Raw genomic sequence first — 17,594 nt, 5'->3', positions numbered from 1 at the left:
CATTTTCAGCAATGTTGAATGAGGAATCAAGTATAAGGAATTATAGGGATGTGCAAATTTATTTACCTTTTTTCTAAATTTGAGTGTCACTGAAGATGCACTGAGTGTTAATTGGTTCTTAGAAATAACTGAAAAATAGTTATTTTTCATCAGTTATATTCTCGACCTCTCTATAGGTGACACTCCACACTGGTTTGGAAATTCCTCAAACACCTCCTGCTGCTGCTGCCGCCGCTGCTGCTGCTTGTGCTACAGCAAGAGACCCAACAGCATCTTAATCCAGGTCATTCTACAAAACCTGCTGTATTGTCTTTTGGGATCCAAGTGACAGGAATCCCTGCCTGCTGCTAAGATTCTTAAAAGATTCAACATCTCTTGATACAAGTTTGCTAGTTGGTGCTTAATGACTGGAGGAATACCAAAAATAGTTGAAGTTTCTACAGTCATGATATCAGAACATTTGTGTTTGTTTTGACGCTTCGTGCTAACTAAAATTGTAAAAGTATCAATGCAGCCTGAAATGTAATTTAATGTCAAGCATATTTTCTGTTTACTGATTTATTTTTTATGCTACTAAAATTGTCGTGCATACAGGTTTAGCTGCCGCAGAAAGAAAAACTGCAGTGCAGTGTAATTGTAGAAAGTGCTATATTTCTAATCAATTACATTGCAAGGTATTCACAGTTGCTATTAACCTCCAGGATTTATTCTTTCCTGTTGCCTTTGAATCTATATTCAACACCATTCCAAATCAGCTATTTGAATTACCAAAAGTAATCTGCACATCTTCACTAAACTGATAAGATTCCTGTTCAGACATTGAAAGGGAAAGATTACAATAAGTAACATACCTGGAACACCCAAGAATTAGGAAATACTCAGTCAGGTACTGTTTAATCTTGTTTCAATGACTGTATAAATATTGGGCACTATGCTGGCTTAATGAAAGCTAAAGAAGAGTGGGGATGTGTTACAACACATGTTGTAGAGTCTTTACAGCAGAGCAGAAGGCCGTTTAGCCCATTAGGTCTGTGCTGACAAAATCCTAGACTCAGATGATAAATCTCGTGCTTTTATAAAAGCAATTGGGGAAGTTTCAAGGCATTCTCAAAACTAGTGAGATAACTGATTCAGCATTTGTCTATGTATGTGCAGTATCTGATATCGAACCAAAAATGTGAATGTGTTTCTTTGGTTGTATGGTAGAATAGTTTTGGAAGGATTTACACAGTTCAAATTTTAACATAGTTTACGCACATTTATGATAAAAATTGAACAATAGGTTATTATTTAGAAAGAGATATAAGGATTTAAGAATTGTTTTAATTTGCGATTAAGAAAATGTTATTGGAAGCACAACATTCTTACAAAGAATTTTTGAAAATCTTTGTAGATTTTCTGTTGCTTGACCAATTAGTTAAAAGTTTTTAATGTTTTCTTCGTGCTTCATTTTATTTAAATCTGAATATAGTTTTGTGTAACAAAATAAATGCCCATTATGAAGCCTGATACCCTACCTGATAGGAAAATGATATGATAGATTATAGAATTGAAATGCACAACAGGAGGCTTTCTAGCCCATTGAGCCTATGCATAACTCTGCAGATATTTGATTTTTCAAGTATATATCATTCCCTTTTGAAAGGTGCTGTTATCTATTTTTGAGGTAATGTATTCGATCTCTGCCAGCATTTTTTTCACCAGTTATCCTAAATCAATGCCCTTTGTTTACAGACATTGCAGCTAGAGGAAATGTTTTCTCCCTATTGTTTTATATTAAAATTTCTCACAGTTTTGAGCAGTTACTGAATCTCTCCTTAACCTTAATTGTTGTAAGGAAAATAATCCCAGTATCTCTGGTTTCTCTACGTCACTGAAATCCGTTATCCCTATCAATCTGCTAAAGCTGCATATTTGCCCTCCCATGGTCTTAACCTATGTTTTAAAATATGACACCTAGAATTGGATATAATGAGCCAAATTTTCACTGCATCAGAGACCCTGTCCTTAGTGTTAAGAGATTGCAGCTAATCAGAATCCTGCCCCAGAACTGATCACTTCTTATTTTGGCAGATATGCCACAGTTCCTGGAAACTGCTGAACAGTTAAATACTCAACCTGTTCCACTTAAGCTAGGTTTTGGTTTCCCTGCTGTGTCAAACCTAACCAGAGCAGGTCTGTGCAGAACAAACCAGAGCAGGTCTGTTTCAGTGGATTCCCTTTGGATAGCCACCGTATACTTTGGAGCATTCCATAGAGGTACTTGCACTAACTGATCAGGAAAGTCAGTAACTTGAATCACACTATTATTGTGACCTAATGAATGAAGAGTGAGGCTGGGATGGTCTGCCAAGGCAATTATTTTTTGTCCCTACGTAACAGTTGCACCCAGGTGCAAAGAAAATATTCTTCCTTTTGAAGGGCATATTGAACTTCATACAAGAGAGCATAGAACATATGTATGGCTTGTGTCTCACATACAGGCCAGTTCAATAATTAACTATGAGTAGTTGGAGTGAAGAAAGAGGGCCGAAGATCAGGAGGGTTTGCACCATCAGCACCAAGAACTAGGAGAATGATGGCGAATCAAGTTTTATCCTGTGGAGAGAGTCTACAGGTATAATATCCTATTTTAATCTGATGGAAAACCCATGCCACAGGAGGTTTGAATAGAGTTGAGAGAGATTATCACATAGTATAGCACCAAATGGAACCACACTCCTCTGACCACCATACCTTGACAGTGACTGTAAAGCTAACCGTCTCAATACATTTCTGTGCTATAGACTCTTTCCAGAGCATATCAGATGATCTGGCTATTATTTCCCACTCAGCAGCACAAAGGATATTATGTAAACCCTGTTTGCTCATATCACGTAGTACGTTAATTTCTTTTTGGACATTCAAAGTCCGAGATCCACAGGTTTTGTCTGAGTATAGCTCTCCCCCAGCTGCAGAATGTTATTGATTTACACTCGTTTTGCAATAAAGGCCCTGTTATCACAATAATGTATTTGTTCACTTTATGCATGCTACCATGACTACTTTATATGAATGAATTCTCAAGTCCCTCATATAATTCAGTAACTAATGCACATCAGGATTAGTTTTGAGGGGACAAAGATCTTGCCTGATGACAGCCTTTAGAAATCCACAATCCAATGCAAAGTGCAACTGAACAGCAGCAGTTTCACCACAAACAGGATACAGTGACGATTGGCATTGTAAAAAATGAGACTTGGGTGCTCAGAAATACTCACTCAGAAGTACATGCTGCTGTAACAGTTCATAAATAACTGTTGTATGCTGCATGCGGCATGACATGGTGGAGTGGAAGATCCAAATAAGTGAGGATGAGGTCTTGGTCAGACTTGCTACCTCTGAATGAGAAGTGCTTTCACATTCATCCAATGATGAAAAAGGAGAGCAGGCCACCACTGTGCACCAAAATGAAAATTGCAGGCCACCATTTTTAAAGGTTGAGTTTGTGGAGCGAGGAATGTTCCTGTCTCTGTGCTCCCAACCTAGAAAAGCAAATTGGAGCCAATAATTCAGTTGAAGCCTAAGCAGTAATTTATAAAGTTAGCATGAACTGGTTTTTGTGCCCTCTACCTCTACCTATCAAGCCCAGAATATTGTGTGCTTGATTAACTTGTCCTGCTACTTTCAAGGTTTTGTTAATAAACATCCACTCTTCTGACCTGTAAATTGTACCATTCTGGTTAGATTGTCTCTGTTTAGTCTTCCACTTAAAATACAAAATTTTTTGCATTCACTCTGTATTTAAATTTCATGTGTCCCTCTTCCTTAAGTTCTTTCTTTTTTGCTTCCTGTTTTTCATTCTTTTTTGGAAAATTGTAGCACTTATGTTCTCGGCTCAGTTAATGCAAATTAAACTTGTAAATAGGTATGCAGGCATGTTTTTATTTGGGATTTAGAATTAATTAAATTTTATGCAAGATACTGTATCCCACTTGTTTTGGATATTTGTTTTAAACCAGTTCCACAATAAAATGGGAAGTCATTAGTCTTCAGGAATGCTCATGCTTTGAATACAATTACAAACTTTTAAATCAAACATTTGAAATGTCTTTTCCCTTAAGTCATATGCTGCAATCTCTGCCATATTTAACAGTTCCAACAAGTAACTGAGAAATTTTAATTTCTGACATAAATTAGGATCAAATAGAATATCTGATCAGTGGAAATTAGTTGCCAGGTTTTTGACTTTACTGCTTACTTATTATTTTTGACGTAATTTTAAGAGTTGCTCCTGGAAAAACAAATCAAACTTGAAATCATTTTTTTAAAAATTAGAATTTTGGACCAAGCTGCGATTCCCTTGAGTCAAACGCTTTGGTATATTTTTGTGGATAAACATACAATTAGTATTTTTATCAAAAATATTATTTCCACTGAGATCTGTCTCATTGAACAGATTATGATATGAATAAAGTACATGACATAAAATTTTTGCATGTAAAAAATACAAGCAGGAGTACTTCTTTTGGCCTATCTGCCACACAGTAAACTTAGAGCTGATCATATACCTCAATTCTAATTTTCTACACTATTCCATATTCCTTGATTCACTTAGTATTCAAATTTCTTTTGATTTCTGCTTTGAATATACTCAATGATTAAGTATTCACAGCTCTGAGATACAGAATAATAAAGATTCACACCTCCTTGAGTGAATAAATTTCTCCAAACTTCAATCCTGAATGGCCAGCTCATTATTTTGAAACTGTGACACCCTAATTTGACACAAGTCAGAGGAAGCATTCTCCCAGCGTCTACACTTTCATGTCCATTAACAAAAGAATTAACATTACATTTTAAACAGAGCACAGATTATATTGTGAGCAAAGGAATCACAATTGGAAATTCTTTGAATATTGGACACAACAAAAATGAAGGTTACACTGAGGCATTAATTAGACTACACCTTGGAATACAAGATTTAATTTGGTTGTGGTGTATTCACAACTAATTTCAAATGTAAGCTGGTAACCAAAATTCAACCTGTACAGTTTGGAGAGAAGTTGGGTAAGGAAAGGATTCCTCATCAATGATTGCTTAATAAGGTAGCCTAAAATGTTACAGTTCAGTCTTGCCAGGCTGAGGAGAAGTTTCTACCTCTGCTACTTTTCTTGACTCTGAATGCCAGTGCTACTAGATTGATTGTTGAGTCCCCTTCTTCTAGTTCAACTTGAGGGAGAGAAAGGCCATTATTTTTGGTGCGTTACATTGAACTACATTTTTAGGTCATAATTCTTTTACAATTTCTGGCTTTGTGCTAGAACTGAACCAGGGCATTAATATTTTTGACATCGTTTGATTTGAGCTGATCTTTAACCATCTTTCTGTATTCTTACAACCAATCACACACACTTACTTTCACCTCTCCAATATTGGCCCAACTAACTATTCCATTCCTACCTCAGCTTCCTTCCGAATATAAAATATTTGTGTACCTCCAGAGTTTTAATATTTCTTGGCCCTTTGTCTGGAGGGTGCAATGTTCTTCAAGGCATCTAAAGCTAGGTCAATTCTTCCCACCATGATGTTGTCAACCTCATTCATGCTATTTTACATTGGCTCTATGGTTCCATACAATTTATTTAAAATACTTATCCTTATTTATAAAGCCCTTCATAGCCTTATTCTTCCTATCTCTAATTTCTTCCATCTTCAATAATCTATTCTTCCAACTCTAACCATCTGTACAAGCAATAGCAGAAATAACAGGCATAATGTGGTTTTTTTTTAACCCTTTCCTAGGTCAATCCTTTTAAAAATGTAAATGAGTTTTGAGAAAGTTTAATACCCATACAAATTACTTTCTCCCTAAGTGCACATCTATATTTATTATGACTATTTCTAAAGTGCCTTGGGACAATTCATAAAATTAAAAGCACCACTTAAAACACTACTTTCTTTCATTGTATGAATCCTAATAGTCACAATAATTAGGCCTTGAGAAAAAAGAACAAAGTACAAATAATTTACCAACCTAATAAGAAACTGCCTTTGCCAAATTAAAACAACAGATAGAATTTAATAAGCAACTGAAGGTATGGGCTGTCGTGAGATGTGTGGCAGACAGGCGAGATTGTTGTCTCAATTTTAATATCATCTTAAGTCAACTTCCCTGCTTTGCTCAGATGATATGGTGGGATTCTCGCACAAGAATTTGGAAAGATTGTTCCTGATTAATGCTCTTTATTGCTTGCTAACAGGTCAACTTGCCACAGGTTGCAATCTTACCAAATAAGCAACACAAACTAGCTGCCAGGAAAACTCAACAGAGAAATCCAAGTGGGTACCTAGAGTGTTTAACATGCTACATACTCCAAATGACTTTCACGTTACCCACAGTCAAACTGCAGTACAGGGCGTAACCCACGAGCAGCAGCCACTTGCACCCTTTCACCAATGGCAGTAGCACCCAACTTTCAGGGAGCCATTGAACTATCCTGGCATCAATGAAGTGCCCTTGCATTGCATCCTACAATCCAACACGTGTGAAGCAGTGCATGACTGGCAACCTGAAGTACACAGTAGCCACTAAGGGAGAGACGCCAGGTTGACAGTCTCTCAGCGCACATTCACCTGGTGCCTGCAAACATGCCCATAGCATGGAGCCCTTAGCCTGCCATGTGTTGTGATGCCATGCCTTGACACATAACCAGACAGGTCACCATGCTGTAAGCAGTGCTCATTAAAGGGCATCTACTACATCGCGAATGTCAGTGAGCAACATCAGGCTACTATCTATACCACGTGGCAGCAGCACTTACACCAAACTCGGGGCAACTGCAGCAAGCACTGGCACATGCCCGAAGGTTTTTGGACAGTGGTCTGCACTCAGTTCTGTAAGGGCACCCATCAGTCAGGGATGTTAGCAACAGTTAGTTAATCGCAACTTTCCACACCAGTCCCAATCATCACCACAGACAGGCATTGGACTGGGTTGGTTTTGCAAATTATGATTCAGTGAATGATCACAGTCAGTCCTTTTTCTCCGTAGGAGCAATAGCACCTCCAAAACTTCCTGAACACATGCTTCCCAATTTTGATTATTTCTGAACATGTCCATGAAGTTTCTCATCGACAGGACCACAGCATCTCCTCCTGCCATGGGATGAGCAGGTGCCTAGTTGTCAGTACTCCTTGAATGTCAGTGGCCTGGGGTGTTTCTCCCTCACCCATCTGTGCAACTGTAGCTGTGAGGTCTTTAGCAGTTCCCCAACCCACATTCTGTTCACCTATGCGATGTTGCTGCTGATGGTGGGGGTGGTTGTTAGAGGTGAGCAGTGGGCAGCCTTGCCAATGTTTCCTCCACAACCTGAACAGTTTCTTCCCCCAGCCATAAGGTGATCTCCTCCAGGGGAGATGATGGTCTTGGCTACTGTACTCAACTCTAGTTGCAGCTGTAACATAAAAAGGCATAAGGCACCACAGCCAATGGTTAGAGGCAGTGCTTGGTGCAGCACACTGACCACCGAGCAAATGTCTGTATTTTAATACTACTACTATTTCAGATGCACTGTGGGTACTTAAAGACAACACAGCCATAAGGAATGCTTGTCTTATGATGGATGTTCAGTGAGTAGTGCGTTCTTCTGGGAATGGGGTATGATAGGATGGGACAGAGATATAAGGTAATACCTGCCATTGGGTCAGAAATTAACGTGGTGAGTTTGGTAAAGGTACAGCAAGAAAACTCACTAGGTCTCATGGCTAGTCTTGCTCCATCAAATGCAATGTGGCTTGTACTTATCAAAAGAATATGATTCTGTCCAATATTTCAAAGGCACCAGACATAAGGGACAGATCCCTCATTTGTCCATCTAAGCTATAGCTTTTGTGAGGATCCACACCAATGTAACTAATCTAGCTATGATTCATTGTGACTTACAGCCTGTCATCACACTGCTCACAGGGTGAATAAGTGCTGTAATAAAGATAGACTGTGAAAATGATGGCGGTTTGATGAGAAACTTTCAGAAAGGCCTAGTTTCCGAAACAGCATTTTTTCATATTACTATTTTATGGCATACTCTATAAGATTGGCCACTAACAGCAATGTAGTAGAAGTGTACACTATCTGCTATAGTACAAAGTTTACAATGTTGTTTTCAGACTTTAAACTTAATCAGTTTCTTATTGTCATTGAGAAGACATCTGACAATGAAAACGTTATATGTCCTACACCATTTTGCTTTGACAATGCCTTTTTCAAATATTCTAATCTCAGGGTTCAAATGATACCAAGCTTCATTCATGCTCACTCTCCTGGTTAATTACAAGCCTAAATTTCCTTTATAACTTTGTATGAATAATAGTGGCTGATTTGCATTGCATCTTCTTTTAAAAGAAATACTCAACTCATCTGCTCAGGAAATTCCAAATCATTACCGATACAGTGTTAGTAAGTGAGTCTTTAAAGGTGCAGGTCGACTTGTTGGTAATTCAAACAACTAGGTATCAATTTAAAAGGACAATGCAACACTGTGTTTAACCTTCAGAACCTTAACTTTGATTATAATCAGTCTTGTATCAAAGTGTTGATGACATATGCATGCTGCATGATACAATTTTAAGTAGTTAATTTTTATCTGTCTTAAAAGACTTTATAGACAAAATGGTGATGAGTTTAGTTGCTAAAATCCTTGACGTGCCAATCTTGAGCTATTTGTAGGAGGGCAGGAATTTAAAATCAATACATGAGGTCATAGCATCACTTCATTAAAACTGTGCTAACTAAAAGAAACTGAAAATATGTGAAACTTTAGTGTTCAATATAATTTTGAATGTTATATTTGTTCAACTTTGCCAAATTCTGAAATTTTGACTTAATTTATTTGCTAATTACATTTATTTTGATTCATTTAAGATCATCACTAAAGTTCATTGATACTTTTGCTGAGCAACGTCAGTCTAATTCAGCAGTTTGAAGTGGCTGGACCACAAATTTCCCACTTTTCACAGTGATGATATTGGTGGCCAATATAGTGCTCATCAAGCTTGTTAGATTTGTAGTATATTGTAATATGGAGCCCATGACCGTACAGCAAGCTGATTATGTTGCTTACTGTTGTGGATAATGATGAAATTGCTAATGTTTGCTGTTCTAATAAACTTTTATAAGTTATTGTGCCATTCCATTTAAATTGCATAACTGGATTTTGGATGTAAGGTACATAAAGTTTTAAAAAAGTCATATTTTTGTACACTTAAAGAGTCTTCTTTTCCAAAAGTTGGTTGGGCTAAACTTGAACAAACTTCAATAATTCAGAGTTAATTCATGGACAGGCTCTAATGGGGTCTGAACAACATAGACTTTGGCAAGATGCTTGACAGAAACGAGTGACAAAGTGCAGTGAGGCCCATCTGAACTTCAGGACCGACTTGTGCCATCTTTTTTGCTTTTCACAAACAGCAAGATGAGATTCTGACTAGGCAGTGGAGCTTTGCCAATTGACATTGATTATTGTTTTACAAAGCTCAACTCACCCCATTAATTTTCAACCTCCCATCCTCCCAAACTTGCCAAATAAGCTCAACATTGGAAAAGCTTCACAAGGGAACCAGTGAGTACCTGTCAGACTTGGCTCACCGCTGGCTCCAAATAACCTCCATGTTGGACACAGAGCACCAACATCTGAGGACACATTCCATGCACATTGACCACACACACTCCATGAGCACAATCATTGGCATCTGATGTGACAGCCTCTAAGAGCACTGATTTTACATCTTCGATCCACTAGCAGAATATTCAATGACACACCTTGAGCTGCATTAGCAACTATCGTTGTAATGCTACAGCAAGGACACTTTGTGCTCAGGGATACTTTCCAGCTCATGGACTGGACTGGGCCTTCTTAGAACCTACCCATTCTGAGCCTATATCAATTCTCAAGGCATCCGTGCCTTGCATTGCTTTTTTTTGTACATCGACCCCTCAGCCACAGATACCAAACTCTCATTACTGCTGCTTTGCTGTGCCGTTTAGCACAGACAGAAAGCTAGGAATCTTATCACAGTTATCAGTCAATCTCAGTTAAATCAAGGGGATAGATTTCACTTAGGGATTTGGTAATGGAAAAAAAAGTGGTCACTTGTGTGTAAGAGTACTTTGCATATAAGAAACAAAAATAGGCTTCGCTCAGTGTATTCCACACAGTAAGTTAAAGGCAGCTTCGAACATCAATCCAGGCCCTGCTTCAGGTAGTCAGTATCAGGATCCTTTTCTCAAATGGGGTGAGGAGTTGAAGAATGAGAAGCAGACCACCCATCTTGACTCTTTCTGCTGTGTTGTGGGTGCAATCCTGGAATGACAGAAGCAGGTATTACAGAAGTTGGAAGTGGGTGACACAGTGATTACTATTAATGGAGGTGGAAAGCTGTCCTGAGAAAATGAGTAGACAGTGCAAAGGCTATGCAGGATCATTAGTGTTAGGAGTTAGGGTGAGTGAGAAGGGAAGATATTGCAGACAACAGAAAGCAAGGTGAAATATGAGCCTTTGTGGGAGGTGGGTTACAGCAGCAGAGCTAGAGTGAGCATGAGGTATCGGAGAAAAGGTGGTGGAAATTACATTAGCAGACTGGAGAAGGACATTGAGCTTACTCCTATTGTACTTGGCATTTCTCCAGGTGCCTGAGATTGCTTTAACCTGGGTCTCAATCTCAAACTCGCTGGCTTGTTGCTCATTCAGGGGGAAGTGGAAGTCCTGCGTGTGTATCATTCCATCCAGTAGGACCACCTGAATCCTGCCCACAAATCCTGATTTCTTCCTGTCTTTCATATCTGGGACAAATGTCAAGAACCATACAATGCAGCTACAGACTGACAATGTTTATCCAGGTGCACAGCAGTTTTTTAAAGATGGTGCAGCTGCATGGCATGCCAGACTTCTGAGATATCTGCTGAGTGGCGAGTTGATCTTGGAACAGTGCATGGTAAGATGGGGTGAAATCAGACCTGAGAGATGCTATGGGGTGGTAAGTTATTAATGAGGTGAGTACAGCAATATACAATGAGTGAACTTGCTAGTCCTTACAGCGACAAACCTTCCAAAAAACTTGCCCAACTTGGCCTTAGCCAAAAAATCTAAGATTGAACACAATGTGTCTACTTTGTGGAAAATGGATTACACTATGAACCTGGAGCATATAGATGAGAAAAAGAATAACAATAAAAAAATTAGTAAATGGAAATCTGTGAGTAGAAGCTAGCTACTTTAACCAAATATATGTCTGCTATAAATCCTACAACGTGTGACCACAATCAGAACATGCTAAGATACAATTGTACAACTTGTTGCTTGCACTAATTCATTTAAAGTTATTTGTATTGATCAGCAAAATATACCCTTCCTTGGATTGTGATATATGGGTAGTTTACATGATGTTTGCATTTAGATAGTGTCATACAACATGGAAACAACCCTTCGGTCCAACCAGTCTATGCCCACCATATTCACAAACTAAACTAGTCCCACCTGCCTGTGCTTGGCCCATACTTCTCCAAACCTTTACTATTCATGAACTTATCCAAACGTCTTGCAACTGATACCTTATATTGAGCAAACCTAGATTGCTGTTTAGTCTTTCATCTTTTAGAATGGGTTGAAGGTAATGATTCATTCATATGTAAATTCTAGAACTTCTTTTAAGCCACATTCCTGAGATAACTTAAGGTTTTATATATAAAAAGGTGACATCTCAGCTCAGACAATGCATTAAAGATGTAAGTTTAGAGTCTGTCGTATGCCAATCTTGAGTCAGACTGGTTCTATTTCCAAAGTAGGAATTTATAAAATGTCACATGGATTGATTGCCTGCGGAGTGTGTGCTTTTTCAAAACAAAGGATTTATCTGCAAATACAATTCTGCAAATGCTAATTCACCCTATCGATTTATGTGTGAGTGTGTGTGCGCATGATTGTGACAGAGTATAAGCCTGTGAGAGGATGTGGGATGTATATGCCCTTGTCTGAGAGACAGCATATGCATGAGAGAGGGTCTACATGAGTGTGTGTGAGTGTAATGGAGTCTAAGCCTGTGAGTGGGTATACGCATGAGAGAAGGTGTGGGGTCTATATGTATGAGAGAAGGTCTGCATGAATGTGTGAGCATGAAGGAGTGTGTGTGTGTGTATGAGTGTAAAGTGTAGTGGGACCACCTGTAGTGTGGCATGAACGCAAGGTCCTGGTTAAGGCCACACTCATGGCTACCAAATTTGGCATCAGCCTCTGCTCGGCTACTCTGCGTTTACTGCATATCCCAAAGTCCACCTTGCAGGACGGTCACCCAAAGAACGGATGCTAGATATCCCTGCCCGCTGAAGTGTTCCCCAACTGGGACGGAACATCCCTGTCTGGCAATTTTGCTGGGTGTCCATTGTCGTAGAGTCTGCTTAGTCTTGCCAATGTACCATGCCCCAGGGCATCCTTGCCTGCAGTGTATAAGATAGACAACGTTGGCCATGTCACACGAGTACCTGCTGTGTAGTCGGGGGAGGGACAGCCAACTTAATCCTGACTCCCATGTGATCTAACTTTACTAATTAGCCTACCATGTGGAATCTTGTCAGGCTTTACTAAAGTCCAAGTAAACAATGTCTACTGCTTTTCCCTCATCAATCTCTTTGCTTACTTTATTTTCAAAACTCAATCAAGTTTGTGAGACACAATTTTCCTCATATAAAACCATGCTGACTTTCTCAATCAATTCTTGCCTCTCCAAATGCATATAAATCCTATCTTTCAAATTCACCTCCAACAACTTACCCACCATTGATGTCAGACTCGCAGGTCTATAGTTTCCAAGCTTCTTACAGCCTTTCTTAAATAATGGCACAACACTAGCCACCCTCCAGTACTTCACCTGTGTTTATAGAGGACACAAGTATTTCTGCTCAGGTGCCCCGCAATTTTCTCCCTAACTTCCCCACAATGTCCTGGGATATACTTGATCAGATCCTGAAGATTTATCAACTTTGTTTTCTAAGACTTCCACCACTTCGTCTTCTGTAATGTGAACTGTTTTCAAAACATCAATTTTTATTTCCCTGAGTTCTTTAGCTTCCATTTCTTTCTCAATAGTAAAAAAAAGACACAAAATATTCACTTAATATGTCTCCCATCTCCTGAGGTTCAGTACAAAGATGACCTTGTTATTTTTAAGGGGTCCTACTCTCTCTCTAATTGCTCTGTTGCTCTTAATGTATATGATGAAACTTTTTGGAATATCTTTAACCTTATCTCCAAGGCTATCTCATATTCCCTCTGCTTTCTTGATTTCCTTCTTACAAATGCCCCTGTACTCTTTATACTCTTCAAGAGATTCAGATGATCCCAGTTGTCTTTATCTAATACATGATTCTTTTTTATTCTTGACTTGAACCTCAGTATCTTTATTCATCCATTCTGAGAACTTGCATAGCTTTGTGTATTTTAGTAACTATACATTGATCATTGGGGTTTGAGAGTATTCCTGAGCCTTGAGTTAAGATTAAGCAGGAAAGGAAAAATTTGTGTCGTATTGCGTGAGTTAGATTTGAGCAGATACCCTGTGGAAGTGTTATGGTGAGAAGGTGCAATCTTCTTGTTAATATCATTTTGGCATAACAAGACCAAAAGTGCATAATGGTAACTACTCTATTGTAAGTGCATGGAGGGATTGGGTGAAAGTTGAATATATTTAACTATTTAATTTTCAATCTGGATTTAACTTCTAGATTTGATCCAGTGTCTTTTTAGAAGAAGATAGATGATCTCGGTATAAACACTACAAGGTAGTAACATGCTACTGTTTTTAAACTCTATTGCGATCATTCATATACTGAAGAAGGTAAGACTTAGGTCACTGAAAAATATATCCCAATCAGAGGCAACAACTAAATTTGTTTCTGAGTGCATCACTTCAACTCAGATCATCTGGTATGGTGGTAATAATGTATGAGGAGCTCAGTCTAAGCTGACACTTTAGTATATTTAATAGGAGGAACATGTTGCAACAGTCGGACTAGGTGAAGTGAATGGCTGAGTGCACATCTTTTGACAGCCAGGTGATTGTAGAAAGACAGTATTGCATTCCATAGAGAGGAAGAATGACATGATGATGTCTAATGTGATTGTGGTTCTGGAATGAAAACCATAAGTGACAAAAATAATGATTCATTTCAAAGATGTAAGAGCAGAAAAAATTGGGGTTGTCAGTATTCAGTAGCCAGTTTTCTTGATAATCCTGACACTAGCCAATCTACAACATATACAAAGGACCAGGTTCAAGTCCTCTTTTTTTGAATCAAATAAAGTATTGAACAATAAAGCAATAAAATATATATTGAGCAATATATCAATTGTACTTTTCTGCCACAAGGGCAGTGAAAAGGAAAGTTCACTTGATATATCACTGGTTTTCTTAAACGGACTTAAAAGAGATGATATCAGAGATAATCAGTTTAAACCAAATTCAGGAGCTCTGCTGTCAATGGCATCTTGGCAAGATCCTGGAGAGCTTACAGTACCTGAGGCAGTTGATGCCTTAGAGAAGCAGCAAAATAGCCACAAATATTCTTATTTACCTGGAAGCAAAATTAAATTTGCTCACAAATTTCCACAAGCAGCAAGGGTTATGAAGGTGATCAGATTGTGGGGTTGTTGATTAACAAAGAAAATACTAGCCATAACACAAGCTGTATACTTCCTTAGCTAACGATCTTTGAAACACACAGGGACTTTTTATTCCATTGCAACAGAAATGCAAGTTTTTGTGCAATTTTTTAAATAATCCAACTAAAATTCAAATAAGCCACAGTTTAACACTACTATCAAAAATTATAGCAAATATAATCAGCCCTTTAACTGTGGTGATTGTTACATAACAAAGCTGAATTCTTCTATTGCAGGAAGAGAAATTATATTGTTGGGCACTAAATAGGTTGACAGTTGCAGATTTTTTTTCATCAACTCCTCAGAAACAGATGGCCAAAGGATTATCCTTTCTAATCATCTACATTTCATTTGGGACAAACAACTTCATTCCCCATCTTCAACACAGTATTAATAGGCATGTCCCTTTAAGTTGTGAGCTTTCTTGTGTATGGTGAAGTGTAGGTTTTAGGGCTTATCTCAAACATAGCAGTCCCATAAGTAAGTCTGTAACTTAAGCTAAATTCCTGATCTTTGCTTGGGCATAGCATGGAAACTCTGAGACTTGGATCAGTAAACTGTATTTCAATTGGCTATAACAGATTGTTACCACAAAAGGGGCTAGTTAATAGCGAATTTCAAAACCCTTTGGAGAAAGTGAACAATTCAAGGGCAGACATTAACTGAGGACACAGTGGTGTTTATTTTTATTTAGTGGCAGCATTCTACCCTAACGCAGAAGGTGGTATTTAAATTCCACTTCAGACATTTAATCCCAAAATCTAGGCTAAAACTGCAATGCAGCATTCAGAGGAATCTTCTTGCAAATAACAGTAAATTGAGGTTGTGAAAGACACCACATATGTGCAAGTTTTATGTTTTTTTGTATGGTATTAATATGTGATATAAAGGTATTAGTGATTACTTAACAGTTTAAATGCAGATATATGGATGAATGAATACATTTCAAATGAAATAAAGTTTAGTGAACAAAGACCATGATGGATTATCAAGCCTAGTCCATATGAAGTTCATGGGATTTTTTTCACACCTCTTGAGCAGGTGAGAATTGGACCTGGATCTCTGGCCCAAAGGTAGGGGCATTCGCCCTGCATCACAAGAGCCCTAAAGTTCATGCATGATTATTGTGTCTGATTCAATGTGTTTTCTTTCTTTGCTCAAAAATCTAATCAGAAGAAGGGAAATAAATTTTAAAAAGCTTTATTTTTAGGGTGGTTAAAATATTGAACTGTATGACAATTGAAGAAGTATGACACTACAATATTAAAAAGTATGATCACACATTTCTCATAGGGCAGCAGCACAGCATAGTGGTTCTGTAATGTGCTGCACCTTATATTAAAGTAGAATATCATTTTTCCACTGTATCTTCCAATATAATGATCCTGATTTCAGTGATGTAAGGCAGAGGAGACCCTGAACAAAGATTGCAGGCTGAATTTTGTCAGCAATTGTCTAGTGTTAATTTTAGCAAGTTTCATGAATGGTTTCCCTCTATGATGCCTGGCAGGTTTTGTCATGCTGTCTTACCAATGTACCATATCCCTATGGCATCCCACTCACTTTAGGCAGAAATACTTACAATTGCTGGGATATCCAAGGATTCCTGGCTTCATACCATCTTTAAAGCTTGGTCATGCACGTAGCCGAGCATTGTCCCTCCAGAGCTGCCCTTCACAGATAGACAGTGGGAGGCAACCAAAAACAAATGTTTCTCAGGACACATAGGTGACATGGCTAAAACATCATTACACTGACAAGTTCACATTCAGACATCTATTAGTATTTAAGATATGAGCAACATAGCTTACCCAAACTTAACCTCATCTTATCTTAGAATCCTGTCAAAGGGAGTGCTACTGCTTCCCCAGTGTTCAATAGCTTCTCATTATTCAATGTCGGAGCATAACATACAGGAAAGCTTTAAAGTGGTTCAAATCATTCTGTTTTATTCAGCAACAGCAAAAGCAAAGGTAAAAAAAAAACAGAAATAAGCGCTGGGAACACACAGAAGCTTTTGACCAACAACAATTTTACTGTCAATGAGCGATCACTGCTCTCTGTTCACATCTATTGGAATTAGCTCCATCATAAGGTCAGAAGTGGGGATGCTTGCTGATGCCTACACAATGTTCAGGGTTCCTTAGCTACTGATGTAGTCCATGCCCAATGCAGCAAGATTGAGATAATGTTCAGGCTGACAAGTGGCAAATAACATCCGTGTGCTGCTCAAGTACCAGACAATGACCATTTCCAACAAAAAAGAATCTAACCATCACCCCTTGATATCCAATGGCATACCTATCACTGAATCCCCCTGCATCAATATCCGAGGAGTTGTCAATTACTAGAAACTGAACTGGACTATTCGCATAGGTCTTCAACACATATGCCACTCAGCATTTCATTTTCCACTTGGGAACCTGTTGCCTTCAGGACTTAATATTGAGTTCAATAATTTTAGAGTTTGAACCCCTCCTTCCATGTACTTTACCCATCTTCACACCCTTAGTCTTGTCATCACATGGGTTGTTCTTGTCACCGCCAACCCAATTTCACCCATCAAAAGTCCCTATTACCAGCTTTTCTTTCTCCCCAGCTCACCATTATCCATCTCTTTGCCGAATTGTTGTTCTCTCTGGGCTCTATCTCCAGTTATCATTTACACCCTCCCCCTCAGCACCTGTCTTCAGCATATATGCCACCATTATGAAGAAGGGTCAGGAGACCTGAAACATTGATTTTTGCTTTCTTTTCACAGATGATGCCAGACCTGCTAAGATTCTTCAGCAATTTCTGTTTTTGTTTTAGTCATATAAGTACTGTGACTACAAGAGCAGGTCAGAGGCTAGGAATCTTGCAACATGTTTCTCACCTCCTGACTCAAATTCTGTTTGCAATCTA

At 38.5% G+C, this 17,594-nt stretch overlaps 1 protein-coding gene and 1 long non-coding RNA gene across 3 annotated transcripts in view; one reads left to right on the top strand and one right to left on the bottom strand.

The window, feature by feature from the left end:
* Nucleotides 1-5,548, top strand: part of trim9 (tripartite motif containing 9) — a 100,440-nt gene extending 94,892 nt beyond the window's left edge. For both annotated transcript variants that reach the window (XM_043697628.1, XM_043697626.1), the window contains exon 11: nt 177-5,548. In XM_043697628.1, the coding sequence (XP_043553563.1) occupies nt 177-278 (102 nt within the window). In that variant the 3' untranslated portion in view covers nt 279-5,548. The remainder of the gene's footprint in view (nt 1-176) is intronic.
* A 100-nt stretch (nt 5,549-5,648) lies between these two features.
* LOC122553594 lies at nt 5,649-17,387 on the bottom strand. Its single transcript, XR_006312769.1, has 2 exons — nt 16,273-17,387; nt 5,649-10,340 (listed from the first exon to the last, which is right to left on the bottom strand). It is a non-coding gene; the product is annotated as an uncharacterized LOC122553594 (long non-coding RNA).
* Between the last annotated feature and the right edge of the window lie 207 nt (nt 17,388-17,594).

The sequence above is a fragment of the Chiloscyllium plagiosum genome, chromosome 10 (assembly GCF_004010195.1).
Source record: "Chiloscyllium plagiosum isolate BGI_BamShark_2017 chromosome 10, ASM401019v2, whole genome shotgun sequence".
NCBI classification, from domain to species: Eukaryota; Metazoa; Chordata; class Chondrichthyes; order Orectolobiformes; family Hemiscylliidae; genus Chiloscyllium; species Chiloscyllium plagiosum.
Note: the sequence above shows the minus strand (reverse complement) of the source record. Positions and strands in the feature narration are given on the sequence as shown.